General features: G+C 34.8%; 1 protein-coding gene across 3 annotated transcripts in view; it reads right to left on the bottom strand.

The window, feature by feature from the left end:
• EMB2410 (embryo defective 2410) overlaps positions 1-17,423 on the bottom strand; it is a 240,872-nt gene that overhangs the window by 170,735 nt on the left and 52,714 nt on the right. For all 3 annotated transcript variants that reach the window (XM_090016222.1, XM_090016221.1, XM_090016220.1), the window contains 4 exons: positions 4,006-4,233; positions 3,817-3,900; positions 2,511-2,668; positions 1,815-2,349 (listed from right to left, as the gene is read on the bottom strand). In XM_090016222.1, coding sequence (XP_089872348.1) covers positions 1,815-2,349; positions 2,511-2,668; positions 3,817-3,900; positions 4,006-4,233 — 1,005 coding nt within the window. The remainder of the gene's footprint in view (positions 1-1,814; positions 2,350-2,510; positions 2,669-3,816; positions 3,901-4,005; positions 4,234-17,423) is intronic.

The raw sequence follows: 17,423 nt of genomic DNA on the forward strand, positions 1-17,423 counted from the left end.
ATATTACTCAAACACAAGAAAGAGTATCCCAATGATGCTTTTACAACCAAGCTTTGATACCATGTAATTAAACACTAATGAAAAGAGGCAATGTCAATAAGTGGCTAAGAAATGCACAAGCATACAAGCAAAGGGCCACTAATGGGCAAAAATACAAATAGGCAATTGACAAACACAGACTACGAGAGAGAGAGCTCTAAAAAAATAGATAAAAATGTTTCTGAGAAAAGCTTAAAACAAGCTTACTATGAGGTGGGGCAAAGCCCCTTATTTATACACAAAAAGGAACCAAAATGGGCTCCCATAGAGTCGTTGAGAGCCCCTCCAACGGTCATATTTATGACCGTTTGAGGGGTCCAACGACTCTACAATGGACCCCATTTCACATAAAGAAAAAGAAATAAATAAAAAATAAAATACAAAAATAAAAAGAAAGAGAAAAACATATCCCTAATGGATATGCATATTTACAAGTGAAAAGACCAATTTACCCTTAGTGGGTATTACAATATATATATATATATATATATATATATATATATATATATATATATATATATATATATATATATATATATATATATATATACCACAGTTACAGATGCATTATTTTTATTTTCAGCAAATTGATGATAAGCATATTACACAAAAAAAATATTATTGTTCAATTGCATTAAACAATTCAAATGCTAAAACTACCAACTTAGAAAATATTTGAAACTACAGTAATAAAGGGAGTGAAAAGGTTACACCTTCTTGATGGACTATCCCTTATCGCAAAATAAAATTCCATACAGCTTAGCTTAAGTTTTATATATATATATATATATATATATATATATATATATATATATATATATATATATATATATATATATATATATATCATGGTCCAACTAACCACTGGCACTAGATTGTGTTATAATTATCTATGTAACAAGGTTGCTTCTGCGCCCCAGAGAACCCATCTCAACACTGCAATATGGGTGTGGGTGCAAGTGCAGCACCAGACATGGCTGTGTGCAGTCAACCTGCACCCAACCATTTTTTTTTCCAACTTTGGACTAGGTCAACTCTGACCAAGTCCAAAATTGTTCAAGTTACAGAAAAACTTAAAAAAAAATTTGTAATTTTATAATTGCAAATGCATTCTATGCAGTGTGTGTGTGTGCGCGCATGTGTGTGCATGCACACACAAGTTTTCTGAAATTGCCACGTCACATACTTTGCATTCACACCATAACACACCTGCACCTATGTGACAGATTATAATATATTACCAAGCCCCATGTCCCCTCCATCTACTCAGTATAGCAGCTTCCTTATGAGTGGCTAAGGAAACCAAATTTGACAAATGTTTTAGGTATGAAGACAAGGTACATGGAGATTTTCAAAGGGATGTGAAGTTACGTTCCATGTCAAGTTGAGACTACAAACAAGAAACTTAACTAAATGTTGGAGAAGACAATCACTTTATAATTGGGAAAAATGCATGACGTGCAGATATAGAAGTTCATAACAGTACACCATTACATGGGTTCCTAGATTTATTGAAGTACTAATCTTACACGGATCAGGACATGGTCTCAACAATAAAATCCAATCATTTAGTCTACTGTAAGTAAACGTCAAATAAAGTGCCCAAGTGGGATATCATTGTCTGAGTGAATAAAATAAACATAATCTTATGCTAATGAGAATATGGCATGGTAGACTGCTATGAAATGCATGCATCGCTGCATAAAAATCTTAAAATCAACAAATAAATTCAAGATTACAAAATCAGTAATAAATTTCAGGATTTGAGCTTGAACCTTCATATTCTCCTGGGAGACGTTCATGGATCCCACTAAATTAGGTGCTATTGTTAATTGATTCAATTTGATCCCAGACAATACAATGTCCCCAACAAGATTGGATGTTCCTTGTTTTGTGATAACATGGGCGCCCTGCATATTCTTCCCACTGCCTAAAAGCCCCTTTTCTTCACCAGCTTCTCTAGGTCTCAGGACATGACCCTGAAATTTTATTCTTCCAGTTGCTTTTAAATGCAATGGCTTTGGTGCATCAAATAGAGTTGAAGACATCAAATTAAAAAGGTCAAATCCACGCAAACGAAGATCTAGTTCAACTCCATCAATCAGCGGAGGCAATGGATTCTTTAAATGGTGAGATCCTTTTCGGCTAACCAAACATTCATCAGGATAAGATGTTAAAAGTTTTAAATGTATCTCGAAAGCAGCTGATGAAGAACTGACAGTTATGCATTCATGTGAAATTATAATGTCGCCACGAGCATCATTGAATGATTCTTCAGCATTTGGTGCAGCCCACTTAATATCAAATCTCCTGGATTTCCAAACCACACAGAAAGATAAGTGACCACTATGCAGGTGTTTTAAATGAAGATCAGCATTCCACACCTTTGAGAAAGAAAACGAACACAAAGAAGCATCTATCAGAAACAAAGCCATAAACAGTTTTCTAATTCAAAGTCAGTGGGCACTTACGGTTTTAAAAGAGAACCTGAAAGCTTTGTTTCTCCATTTATGTATCCAATTTTAACTGGCAGTGGCGGCACTTCGGCAGGTAAATACCTGCAAAGAACATCATCAAACGACAAACTTCCAGACCAATTAACATCCAGTGCTGAATCATCAACCTCCCCCTGTCATTACAATATATAAAGAAATAGTTTAGGAAAAAATAGATGAGAAAAGTAGAGCCAACCCAAAATCAGAAAATAAGACAATTGACAAAAAAATCTAAGCATATCTAAGTAAACAAGTTAAACATTTAAAAATGCCACATCCAATACTAGATTGTTGTTCTACAAGTCAGCTAGTTAATATTGAGTTAGAAAAATTCATAAAATATAGGATACGCATAGATTAGTGTAAGGGCAACTAATAATTTGCTCAATAGCACGTAACAATTAACAATTTCCAATATTCAGCATTTAGTTTCCACGGGTAAATATGAAAGAGCATTTAGAAATTACATTTTCATAGTCACTAATATCCACAATATTTTGAAAACATCACATTTTCAAAGTCGTTTCAAAACATCATTTTTTCAAAGTCATTTCGAAAAGATAAGAAAATTGAAAAATATTGCAATATTCTAAGAATATCACCACATAGAAAATATCATAATAACATCAGGAAAATCTCAAAAACATTGAGATGTCTTCTTTTAGAAAATTAAACAAAGCATTTTCTATTTTATTAGTCTTTTCTGTCATAGATAAATTTACATTTCTTTTTAATAATTTTTAGGAGACTAATAATTTTACTTGGTTATACTTTCTTTCTAAAATTTGTGCTTTTTACAAAGGTTTTCCCAAGATTTTTCATAGTTTTCTAGCATATCCTATAAAACCAAAGAAATAGCCATGCTGGAATATTGCCAAGAATTAACTAAAAAAGATAATCCAGATGATATTGAAGAGGGATGTTAATGAATCTAATGACCAACCTGACCAATGAACAGATTAGGAGATGGGTAAGGTAAGTTATAGGAGAAGAAATTGAGGTTCCTCAAGGGAAGAAAAAACAGTAATGTACCTAACTGTACCAATCAACAGTTAAGACTAAACACAGAAGGGACGTTAGCAGAAAGAACCAGGCAATGTCAAAGGTATATGCATGGAATGATGGTGGAAGGAAGAAAAGCAAGAATAGTTCAGATAGAATTGCACTGAAATTTGAAGCATCAACAATAACAAATGTAGCAGAGCTATCTTCAATAAAAATTAGATTCAGATATCATTATCTTAAAAGGAGAAACTAGTGAAACCAGCCAAAGCATCTTTACCTCGGGACAGATCCATGCATTTCCTGCCCCTCGAAGTTCACCACCATCCAAAAGACTCACTCTAATACCATACAAGTCAGCAACCTGCAGAAAAAATCATAATTAACAGGATAAATGAGGTTTCAACGACTCGAAAAAAAAGCTGTAGACATGCCAAAAGAAATAATATAGGAAAAAAAATATTCTCACACTGTTGTCCATGTTGTAAGTGAAATTAGCAGACACATAAGAAAAAGGAATACGGTCAAAAGCTGCAACTGCACCAGCCTCTTTGTTCTTTAGCATTGCTTCAGAAGCCAATGATGCAGGAACTCTTGTAATGGAATGTGCAGTTCTAGAAATCATTCCACTGCCAATGATTACAGGGGCATCTAAAGGACCTTGACAGTTGAAAACAGCAGTCACCGAGCCAGCCAACTGAATGAAGCAAAAGATAAGGATTTAGTAACTTCTAACTCATTTAAGTACACATATATGAAGGATTCAAAAGGAAAAAACATGAGTTCTAGGATATTGAATCATTACAAAGCAAAAGAATTTTGACTTGCTCGGAATGGAATGGATAAATCGTAAATAGATGAATAAAATAACTATAGTATGAACTTAGTAATATTTTTTTTCTTGCGTGAAAAGAACCAATAAACAGTGAAGCCTTTCTTTACTACATTCTTACACCATAACTGCCTTTTAACTTCCAAAATAAAAGCATTAAATTGCAAGTACAAGTTAATGTTTATTATTCCCAGGGAGAAATTGTAACGACCCCAACTCATCCACGTTGAAAAGTGAAAAAAAAAATCACAATTGCGAAAACCATACCCAGAGATCTAGGGTCATACAGACATAACAAAATCCAAACCACAAGGGATTTTACATTAACCATCAACCAAACTAAATAACTTTATTCATCAATAATTAAAGTTTGAGAATAATATGCAAATAAATATCAATAAAAATAGAGTCACACTGTCTCAAAAAAAATGTCAAAGCCGCCACGCAGGTCGCATAGGCTACCTATGGCAGTCGGTCCCATCACTGGGCTTCAGAGGTTGTGAAAAACATAAAGGGAGCAGGGTCAAAATCAAAGATCATGCATACGAATTCCTCTAATAATTCAAATAGGCAAGAAAAGTATAAATCAAATTCATGTAACATTTTTAGAGGAACATACCTACAACTATCTCATAATCCAAATAACCATTCATGCATTTAAGAACAATTATCATGCAACTACAATATATCACATGTAAGAGAACATATAAGGATGGATGAACTAATGTAGAATAGCAAATATGCATGAAATCAATGCACATGCATGAACAACTTATTAAGTTATTATCAGAGTTTTCTTTTGTATGCATGTCCCTATAAATGCACACAATTTTAGTTTCACTTTTCATTAAAACCCGCGGATACTTAAAACGGGCACAACAACTCCCAAAGTTCAAGATAGGTTCCCAGTTGTATTTTAACACACAACTGTATTTTATTACTGGGTTCCAGACTTAACCCTCGACCGATATCAGAAATCAACATCATTCATCGAAATATTAGAAATCAACATCTAATGTCGGAACACCAGGAAAATCAATATCCACTGATGTCACTTTCTTGTTATACCGATAACAACAACTGTGTCTACACACCACTCCTAGGCAAAGTGGCGAAAACTCCTTAAAACCGTGGTCGGAAGGTGAACCACCATATCGGGTTCAAAGGCACAATCGCACACGAAGTTTTAGTATCCTCGCGGTTTCTCAAAACCATCATTTAGGATTCTCACACTGTAGAAGGGACATTCAGGAAAAAACATTAATTACACTTATTGTTTCTTTTATCTTTTTATCAAAAGGGATATTCTTTACACAAGATTCGTTTTGCAATTCAACATGCAAAACACAACACGAGACATTAGCCAGTTACAATATCTAACAATGTAATTAATTTATAAAACCAATACATCTTATTGATTTTGCAATGCATTTAACAAAGCTTAGAGCAACACCTGTTCGCGACCCACATGGCCTAGAGTGATTCACATTAGACCACTGTTGCATCTTATGCAAAATCCACAATGAGCATGCAACTTATGCAATCATTCAACATGCTCACAAATGCATACATATATAACAATTTCATATGCATATGAACACACGCTTGAAAGATACATCTTGTTCTCATATTTTATCTCATGCATATCATTCAAGCATGCTCGTGACTATGTTGAGACAACAGTAAACCAACCTCAAAATTCATGTGTTCATATTATGCACGTTTAGGCTAACAAGGAATTCAATTTCATGAGCATATGTGAAGCACAACTAATTTTGTCGCCTTGAGCAAACTTGAGATATCAGTCAAAACATACCGAGCCCACGTTTATGCTGCCCTCATACACAAGACAGCATCAACATGGTAGTCACATAAAAAAAACATGCCTAACAGTTACATGAAAGCATGCATCAATTTCACATGAAAACATGCATTACAGCCCAATCAAAAGTAAAAATACATAATTTGAACGAAAACACACAAATCTAACGATTCAACATGCATAAATTTGCACATTGAACATGAATAAATCTAAACATTTATCACGTATGAATCTGGACATTTAACATGTGCAAATCTGAACATTTAACATGTGAAAATATGAACATGTAACAAGTAAAAATATGAACATGGGTTATATATATATATATATATATATATATATATATATATATATATATATATATATATATATATATATAAGTCCAAAAGTTGGACATAAATGACCCTGGGTGCGGTCAACGCACCCAGGGTCAGGTTGACTGCACCAGGTGCCGCACCCACACGTGTACCCGTGTCGCATCGACGCGGGTGCGGCACCCACTTTGCCGAGTCCCTGTGACATAGGTGTATGTCAATTAGGATACTGTCTAGCATTTTCTGATACATCATCAGATGTTGGTTTTGGCTAAAACCAAGTTGGATGGTAAGTGGACAACATGGCCTGTGACACCTTACTGGTTTGTGGCCAATTTGATGTCATGTTGATCCCAGTCAAAGAAATGGGTTTTCGCTCATCAAACTGAGTCTGAAATCAACACACCTATTGATATCAAGGATATCTACGTGAATGGGCATGGTGTTGCTGGTTTCTGGCCATGCCAAGGTCAAATATTAGCAGTGGACATGAAGCCCTTTGAGATGAGATATGCTTTGATGATGATGATTTGTATCTTTGATTTTTTTCCGGATGAAGATTATTATCATACTAGCAAGTTTGGCATAGAAACCATATTTTTAATTTATTGGAATATGTTTTCACATTGTTTGTGATACTCATTGCTCACATTGTGAAGTTGGGCTGGAACTCAACTAGAACGGATAATTTTAGGGTCTGTTTTGGACCTTTGCCTTTAATTCCTTCTAAAGTACTCAATTCATTAAACCAAAAGTCTTGTTCAGTTTCTGCTTGCATATGTAGATCTGTTGGCCTTGTGACTTCTGATGCCTAAATGCCTTGCTTCTTGGATTTACTGTGCCATTTCTTTGATCATGTTACTGATGAGTTAAAAGGTTTGGCAGCACTTAAAAGAGTAAAATAAATAAATTTGATATGCTTAATTGGAGTTCTGTTTCAATGTCTGTTACAGTCAGCACAGAAATTTTCTTTTTTTGAAATCCACGCTGAAATGGATGAGTCGGCCAGACAGGACTGGTTTGGATCAGACCTGATCCAAACCAGCCAGTCACGGGTTAAGATTAACCCTGGCTGAACCTCACTGACTATTTTATATATATATAGGATGTTGCAGCAGACCCTCATGAACCGAGTATTGTATATGTGTATAAATATCAAGGTTTTAAAACCCGTGACTCGGAACTCGACTCGTTCTTTATGGACTCGTGACTCGGCGGGTCAACTCGGTGACTCGGACCGAGTTTTGTTAACTTTTGATTTTAAAAGAAAAACAATATATAAATTATCATTTAAACATATAAAAGTTTGTAGAATGACTTAATTACTAGTGTAATTGATTAATAAGTAAAATAACATCAAGTAAAACTATATCTAACTTATAATTACTCATCTAATAGCAAGAAATAGAACAACCAAGCAAAACAATAATTCAATATTTCAATAGAAATAAGCCCTAAAGTAAAGTTAAGTTACAAAGTTCATAAATATAAAGTTAATGATCATAACACAATGACAAAATCAAATTTCATTCATCCAAAATTCATCCACTTTTACAAAATATGATATCTCAATTCTCAAGTCAATAGTCAATGACTCAAATCTCAAATAGAGGCGAAGTGCTATTATTTGGAACTTCATTTGAATCAATTCTTGAGTTTGAAGTAGAAATTAATGGCTGAATTGGAGTACTAGTGGTTGCATTTTCCCTTGCATCTTCATCTTCAACTCCATCACCACCTTCGTCATCAATAAGATTAGCTTCTTTAATGTTTTCAACTTTCATCTCCAAGTCTCTTAAGAAATCCTTCATTCAACAAAATATGACACATTTGAGTTAACATGCAATAGAGAAAAACAAAAAACTAAATTAAAACAATTTTAATCAAGTTAAAATATCAAACAAACTTTTACGATTTTACCTCATCTCCATCTAAAACTCTTTCTTGCATGACACATTCATCCATTGGTGTTTGCAAATATATATTGTCCAAAGAAATTGGGTCAAGACGTGTTTTCTTTAATTGTTTTTCTCTCAGACGTAAATTATAATGGACAAACACTAAGTCATTAAGTTTCTTTTGAGCTAATCTATTTCTTCTCTTAGTGTGAATTTGATCAAAGGTACTCCAATTTCGTTCACATCCAAATGAAGAACATGTTTGACTAAGTATACGAATAGCAATTTTTTTAAGATCGGGGGCACATATTCCATGCATTTTCCACCACATTGTTGCATAAAGCCAAAACACACAAAAATGAAAAGTTGATTAAAGAAATATTTTTTTGCACAACACAACAATAATGTTAAAGATAAATCACCTGGCTTATGCTCATCTCTAGTCATAACAGCTATAGAAGTACCAAAATTTGCACTTGATTCTTCAAATAACTCAAGTTGCTTGCATGCTCTTACTCTAGCTGAAATATTTGGCTCCAACTTCTCAATACATTGAATTAAACCACGCCTTACTTCAGGATGCTTTGTGAATTACATGAAATAGTGCAAATAGTCAAATACATTAAATTGGTAATTGATAAAAGAAAGTTCATATTCAAAATTTAAAAGAATTAATAAAAAGATATAAACAAATACATACCTTAGAAAATTGTGGACTATAGTGGTATTTGGGATTGAGATAGTATGCTGCTGCATGAAGAGGATGATGAAGTTGATTTTCCCAACGATTATCAATTATTTTCCAATAAGGTTTATACTTTTTCTCGTCATTGTCATGAATTTCTTTTATAGCCTCTTTGGCTCTATCCATAGCTTCATAAAGATAACCCATTGTAGGATTTTCTTCACCATCGACCATTCTCAAAACTTTGACCAGAGGTTCTATAGTTTTAACAGTTGATTCTACGACTCTCCAAAAATTACTATTCAATATAATATCCTCCATCTCTTTTCCCTCAGCAAATGATGAATATTTTGAATTGTCCATTCATCTGATGCCATCATTTTTCTAAGACCACTTCGATGTTCTAGCAAAGATTGAAGCATGATAAAATTAGTGGCAAATCTTGTAGTAACCGGTCTTAGAATTTCTTTCTTATTAGAAAATTGAGTCCTCATTAGGTTCAAAACAAAAGTATGATTGTAGATGAACTTCGTGATCCTTTTTCCTTTTTCCACACATCCAGCTATGCTTTTTATCTTAGAAAAATCTTCAAGCATGAGATCTATGCAATGAGCTGCACAAGGAGTCCAAAATATGGTTTTCCTCCTATCCTCCAACATCTTTCCAGCTGCTTGATAGTTGGCTGCATTATCTGTGATTATCTGACATTTTTAAATTTCAAAACATTATTAACATACTAGACAAATTATAAATATCAATGTTTAATAGAAAATTACAAAAGAACAGAATAATATACCTGAACAACATTCTCTGCACCTACTGTTTCCACCACTTCATCAAATAATTTTAATAAATTTTCTCGATTCTTCACGATACTTGTTGCATCAACTGATTTTAAGAAGTAAATGCCCCTTGGACAATGAACCAAAAAATTTATCAATGTCCTTTGTGTTGCATCTTTCCAACCATCAGCCATAATAGAACAACCCATTTCAGCCCAAGACTCCTTGTATTCTTTGAAATAATCATCAATTTTTTTAATTTCTTCTTGTAACAATCTTCCAGAAATCTCAGATGAAGAAGGCGGCTTTAATCTCATTCCTACTGAGGAACAAACTTCAATCATCTTCGTAAAGTAAGGAGAATTGGCTGCGTTGAAAGGAATGGCTGAATGATAAAAAAATCTCGCAATAGCTGAACATAACCTATCTCTAGCTTTTTTATCCAAAGCTGCTTTTATTCCAAGTTGTTTCATTGATGGAGACCCTGCCTTCACTTTAACAAAAGCATCAAGATTATGCTTTGGGGCATCGTTCATCAATTTTTTTCCCTTTATATATCTTTTCTCAGAAGACTCATTACTTTCATCTGACAAGTCCATATCATTATCATTTACTTCAACAAAGGAATCAATCTCATTTACAATATTTCTCTTATATAATTTGTGTTCCTTAAATGACTCCAAATTCTTACGAATTTTTTTTCTTACAGATTCTTCGACTTTGTCACATGGTTCCACCTCTCCTTTAATACCAGCAAGATGATACTTAAGTCTATTAATGCCACCACTCATTTGTTTTGTACACCAAGTACATTGTACCCTCTTCTTTTTCTTATCAAGTGGTAAACCAAAATCCCACACAGGGTCCTTTCCTTTAGTGAATGCTATTGGAGTCCTTGAAGATCCTTCTTCTGACATTTCTTTGATGATTTGATAAATCTATAACGCACGGTTAGTAGATTATGCACAAACCCACCAAGGGAAGTTAAAAACTTAAAAACATAGTGTCATACAAGTATAAAACTAAAACTATACATGGTACACTACATAATGCACACAAAATGAACACTGTATATGCTCATCAGCATAAGCAAGTTATCATTTTTTTTTACTATTAAGTTATCAACAACAAAAAAAACCATTAGTGCATGCTTCGTTGCCAAAAAAAATAAATAATGGATCCATGCTAATTTTTTTTGTCAAATTTGTTTGTTTAAAATAGCGAGAGAAATGATGGCATATTATTTCACAACTTCAGCAACCTACATCTTCAACAGTGAGAATAAAGCAAACCCAATCTTGGCTGCATCTATCAAGGATAAGAACAAGAAATATGCAATGCTATTGATTTATTTACAAACTACCAAATAGCCACATTGAATTTCTCCAGAATATGATGGTGAAAAAAATAAACAAGAGCCTTCAAAGAAAAGTGTCCACAGAAAAAGAAGAGGTCTACAACATTGACATACACAAGCAGAAAAAATAGAACTGCATCTCTTATACAAACATAGATAATAGAAATGTTCAGAACGATATTTATCTATTTGACAGGCTGCTATTCAAAATGGAAAAAAGTACCCCTAGTAACCATGTGGAAGTTCTCAAAGCAAAAATCCAGTGAACTTGTCATATATTTATTAAAGGCTGAGGAATTTGACTTGCAGTATTTGTGTGTTTGTGCCTAGTTTTCAATGTGTATTTCAGTGTGCAGGGATAACAATTCAGCTCCTGAAGTCATCAGAATTTGGTGTGGAGAAAGCAAGAACGTGCTGTAAAAATGAGCACCATTAGGTCCAGTGTCAAATGTTCTCTTCCATTCGAATCAAGAATGAGGAACCCGTACCTTTTTCGAAGCTCGAAAACAATCCGAGAATCTCGGATGACCGAAGAGGAAGGTCTCTCTCTTTGTCTCTCTCTCTGTCTCTCTCCTTCTTCTTTTGAGTTTTTATACTAAAGACGGCCTCTAGAGGGTGACGCCTCCCTCTAGGGTTTCTCATATGAGGGCCGGATATCTCCAACCTACTTTACTAATTTTTCTCAACTCTTTGTTTTTTTTGTTGACTTTTCCAACTACTTTTTCTAGTTACTTACTTTTTGTTTAACCAACCAAATTGGGCTCTTATGGAGACCCCACCATTTGGTAACTACTATATTAACCAAAATTCAAAATTAAATAAGTTTTATATTTAATTAATAAATATCTACAAAATTCCAGAGGATATCTTATCCCTCTGGGAACCTTTTTAACTTTAAATTTCCTTAAATTAAACCATTATAATGAATTTAAAGCTTTAATTTTGTGGGACCTGGATTTTGAATTTGGATCCAAATCCAATATCGAAATCCATATGGATCTTGAACTAGTCCAGATCCATATTAACTTAGACCATATGGATCGGATCCGGTCTGATCCAATCCAGACCCGATCCCATCAAGGTGGGCATTTTTTAAAAAAATATGATTTTCGAGCCAACCGTAGCTCGAATTCAGAAAAATAGAATATCCTTGAACTCAAAATTTTAAGGCGCATCTAACGATATATAACTGAAAATTCGCCTAAATTTAACCCAAATTTCGCTTGATTTTAAAGGTCGGAAATAGAAGTTTTTATCACCTATTAATTGGCTCGTTTAGGTCTTGTCGATGAGACCTAAACTAAGCACAGACTCAAATATCATAATCTAGCATCGGGCGTTTTACCGATGTTTCTACAACACAGCCAATTTTTTAGAAATTTAAAAGTTTAACACTATATAAAAAAGCACACGATATTACAGCAATGCTGGTAACCATTGCACATGTCATTTGATTAACTTTAAAAACTTACATCAGAAAAAGATTAGTTGAAGAGCTTGATTAATATGACTTAAAATAACATGTTTCACATGGTAGGCATTATCTTACATGTTTAGTTGTAAGAAGATGAGACCAACAATCGTATCTTCAAATGATACACACCAAAGATCTCTCACACGAACAACGAAGGTTCCTAAACAATACACACTCACAAGAACCATTAGGGTTCATACAATATTGTATAGGTGTATAAATATATCTATATATAAATATACATGTGTGTTGACACACACACACACACACACACACACATATATATATATATATATATATATATATATATATATATATATATATATATATATATATATATATATATATATATATATATTATAGTCATATGTAAGGCATGTTCTTGTTATGAAATCAAGGATTAAATCATAAATACATATCATCGGCCATACATATATCGATTTCCATAGATTGAACATGCACCACCGAAATCAGATTCATGGTTTCCTTCAAAAATCTCACTTAATCTTATTTAAACTATGTCATAGGGATTCGGCCACCCAGGTGCCGCACCCGCGTCAATGAGACATGGGTGCGCATGCGGGTGCGCATGCAGGTGCGGTCAACCTGACCCTGGGTGTGTTCATTTATGTAAAAAGAAAAAAGAAAAACACGTCAAGGGAGGCTCGCCTGAAGAAGAAAAGAAGAAGACAACGAGAAAAGAGAGATGCGAGAGGGAGCTCACCTGAAAGGGGCTGGAGGGCGCATCGTTGGCACGGGAAGGGCCGACGTCGGGTGCCAAGAAAGCCAAGGCTCGTCGGACGTGGGGCTCGCTGGACGTGGGGCTTGCCGACGTCAGGTGGCCGAAAAACAAAAGTGAGAGAGGGAGCCTGCGGCTTGGGGAGAAGGCGAGCGAGAAGAGAGAATGAGCAGCGTAGGGGAGGGTTTCTCGAAACCCTACCCTGTGTGCTTTAAATAAGCAAGGATATGTTTTATCGAGGTTTGGATCCGGGTTGGTTCTGAATCTGACCTGAGTATGTTTTATCGAGGTTTAAATAAGCAAGGATATGTTTTTTTAAAGTGCCGCATCCCCGCACTCACACCCATGTGACATAGGATTTAAATTATTCTCTTCCAATCGAATCAAGAGAGAGGAACCTGTACCTTTTTCGAAGCTCGAAAACAATCCAAAAATCTTGGATGACCGAAGAGGAATAAGGCCTCTCTCTCTCTCTCTCTCTCTCTCTCTCTCTCTCTCTCTCTCTCTCTCTCTCTCTTCTTTTGAGTTTTTATGCTAAAGACGGACTCTAGAGGGTGACACCCCCCCTCTAGGGTTTCTCATATGAGGGCTGGATATCTCCAACCTACTTTACTAATTTTTCTCAACTCATTATTTTTTTGTTGACCTTTCCAACTACTTTTTCTAATTACTTACTTTTTCTTTACCCAACCAAATTGGCTTTGATAGAGACCCCACCATTTGGTAACTACTTTTTCTAATTTCTTACTTTTATTAATTAAATATAAAAGTTATTTAACCAAAATTCAAAATTAAATAACTTTTATATTTAATTAATAAATATTTACAAAATTCCAGAGGATATCTTATCCCTCTGGGAACCTTTTTAACTTTAAATTCCCTTAATTTAAACCATTATAATGAATTTAAAGCTTTAATTTCGTGGGATCAAGATTTTGGATTTGGATCCAGATCCAATATCCAAATCCATATGGATCTTGAACTGGACCAGATCCTAATTAATATGGGTCTTAGACGGAGTCCAGATCCATATTAACTTATATCATATGGATCGGATTTGGTCCTATCGAATCCAGACTGATCCCATCGAGGCAGGACTCTTTTAAAAAAATATGATTTTCGAGTCAACCGTAGCCCGAATTCAGAAAAAATAGAATATCCTCGAACTCAGAATTTTGAGGTGCATCTAACGATATATAACTCAAAATTTGCTTAAATTTAACCCAAATTTTGCTTGATTTTAAAGGTCAAAATTAAAAGTTTTTATCACCTATTAATTGGCTCGTTTAGGTCTTGTCGATGAGACCTGAGCTAAGCCCACACTCAAATATCATAATCTAGCATCGGGCATTTTACCGATGTTTCTACAACACAGCAAAATTTTCAGAAATTTAAAAGTTTAACACAATATAAAAAAGCACACAATATTACAGCAATGCTGGTAACCATTGCATATGTTATCTGATTAACTTTAGCAACTTACATCAGAACAAGATTAGTTGAAGAGCTTGATTAATATGACTCAAAATAACATGTTTCACATGGTAGGCATTATCTTACTTGACCCACAACAAATCTTGGACTATTCAAGTTTAAATCTTTGAAAGGACCACCATTGTCCAATCTGCTTATAGTTGTCAATGACATGGGTATCCAACCATCCCAAACCTGTTTAGTTGTAAGAAGATGAGACCAACAATTGTATCTTCAAATGATACACAACAAAGATCTCTCACACGAACCATGAAGATTCATAAACAATACACACTCACAAGAACCACTAGGGTTCATACAACAACAACAACGCCTTCATCCCAAAACAATTGGGGTCGGCGATATGAACCAACAAAGAAAATCATTTTGGGTCTTACACATGAATCCTTCTCCTCCATTCATTTCTATCCAATGCCATGTCCTCGGTGAGGTTCAAAGCATTCATATCCTTTCCTATCACCTCCATCCATGTCTTCCTAGGCCTACCCCGACCTCTTTTAACTAATATATTTTTCCATTTCTCCATCCTTCTAACAGGAGCATCATTAGGCCTTCGTCGAATATGTCCAAACCACCGTAAACGATTCTCTCTCATCTTATTTTCAATGGGTGCAACGCCTACCTTCTTACGTATCTCCTTGTTCTGAATCTTTTCTTTTATTGTATTTCCACACATCCATCTCAGCATACGCATCTCAGCTACACTCATTTTTTGAATATGATATCTCTTGGCAGCCCAATATTCCGTACTATATAGTAAAGCAGGCCTAATAGTCGTCATATAAAACTTTCCCTTCAACCGCAATGGCATTCTACGATCGCACAACACTCCAGTTGCACTCTTCCATTTCATCCACCCAACCTTTATCCTATGATATGCATCTCCATCAATTTCTCCATACTTTTGAATGATAGATCCCAAATATTTGAAAGAATCATCCACCGGTATTTCTTGATCACCAAGCTTCACTACACTCTCATCACTACTTCGATGCTTACTAAATCGACATTTCATGATTCTGTTTTACTCTTACTCAACTTAAAACCTCTTGCTTCCAATGTCTGTCTCCATAATTCTAACTTAACATTAACCCCAGCTCTAGACTCATCAATCAAAATAATATCATCAGCAAACAACATACACCACGGCACATTTTCTTGAATTGATCTCGTAAGCTCATCCATCACTATAGCAAATACGAAAGGGCTTAAAGCAGATCCTTGATGTAACCCAACCGTTATAGGAAAATTGGTTATCACCCCTCCACAAGGGGGGACATTGGTTACTACTCCTTTATACATATCTTTAATTATACTGATGTACTTGAGAGAAACACCTTTCTTCATCATTGTCCACCAGAGAACGTCCCTAGGTACTCTATCGTATGCCTTCTCTAAATCAATAAAAACCATATGCAAATCTTTGTTCCTCTCTCTATATCTTTCGATAAGTTGTCTAAGAAGATGTATAGCTTCCATAGTTGATCTTCCAGGCATAAAACCAAATTGATTCTCCGATATCATGACAACCTTCATCAACCTAGACTCAATCACCCTCTCCCAAAGTTTCATAGTATGACTCATGAGTTTTATACCACGATAGTTTGTGCAATCTTGTATATCACCCTTATTCTTATATAAAGGCACCAAATTACTTTTCCTCCACTCATTAGGCATCTTATTTGTTCGCCAAATCAAGTTAAAAAGATTTGTCAACCATTTTAAACCTTTCTCTCCCAAGCATTTCCAAGTCTCGATAGGTATACCATCTGGGTCAACTGCACTTCTTGATTTCATTTTCTTCAAAGCCTCTGCAATTTCTTTCTTTTGAATCTTGCGCATGAAGTCACGATTCATCTCATGAAAAGGAATGGAAAAGTCTCCAAGATCCTGAGCATGACTTTCATTAAATAGCTTATCAAAATAATCTTTTCAACTCTCCTTAATCTCCTTATCTTTGACTAAAACCTTTGTGTTTCATCTTTGATACATCTAACCATACCCAAATCCCTCGATTTCCTATCTCTCATCTTTACAAGCCTATAAATATCCTTCTCGCCCTCTTTGGTATCCAACTTGTCATAAACCTCCTTATATACATTATCCCTCGTGTTCCGAACTACTTTTTTAACTTCCTTCTTTGCTATCATATACTTCTCCAAATTCTCATTATCATGACTTTTACTTAGATTTCTATAACACTCTCTTTTAACCTTAATAGCTAATTTGACATCCTCGTTCCACCACGATGTGTCCTTACCTAGCGGTGCACCGCCTTTAGACTCACCCAATACCCCCTTAGTCACCTTTCTCATGCCACTCGCTATCTTATTCCACATAAATTTTGAATCCTCCTCGAGACACCAATCAACTTCCTTAACTACCCGCTCTACAAACATTCCTTGTTTAGCTCCTTTCAGTGCCCACTACTTAATTCTAGGATCTATCCTATGTCTATCGTTTTTGCGGCATTGTCTAATTCTAAGATCT

Source organism: Nuphar pumila, chromosome 8 (genome assembly GCF_984573655.1).
Source record: "Nuphar pumila chromosome 8, dmNupPumi1.hap1.1, whole genome shotgun sequence".
Classification (NCBI taxonomy): domain Eukaryota; kingdom Viridiplantae; phylum Streptophyta; class Magnoliopsida; order Nymphaeales; family Nymphaeaceae; genus Nuphar; species Nuphar pumila.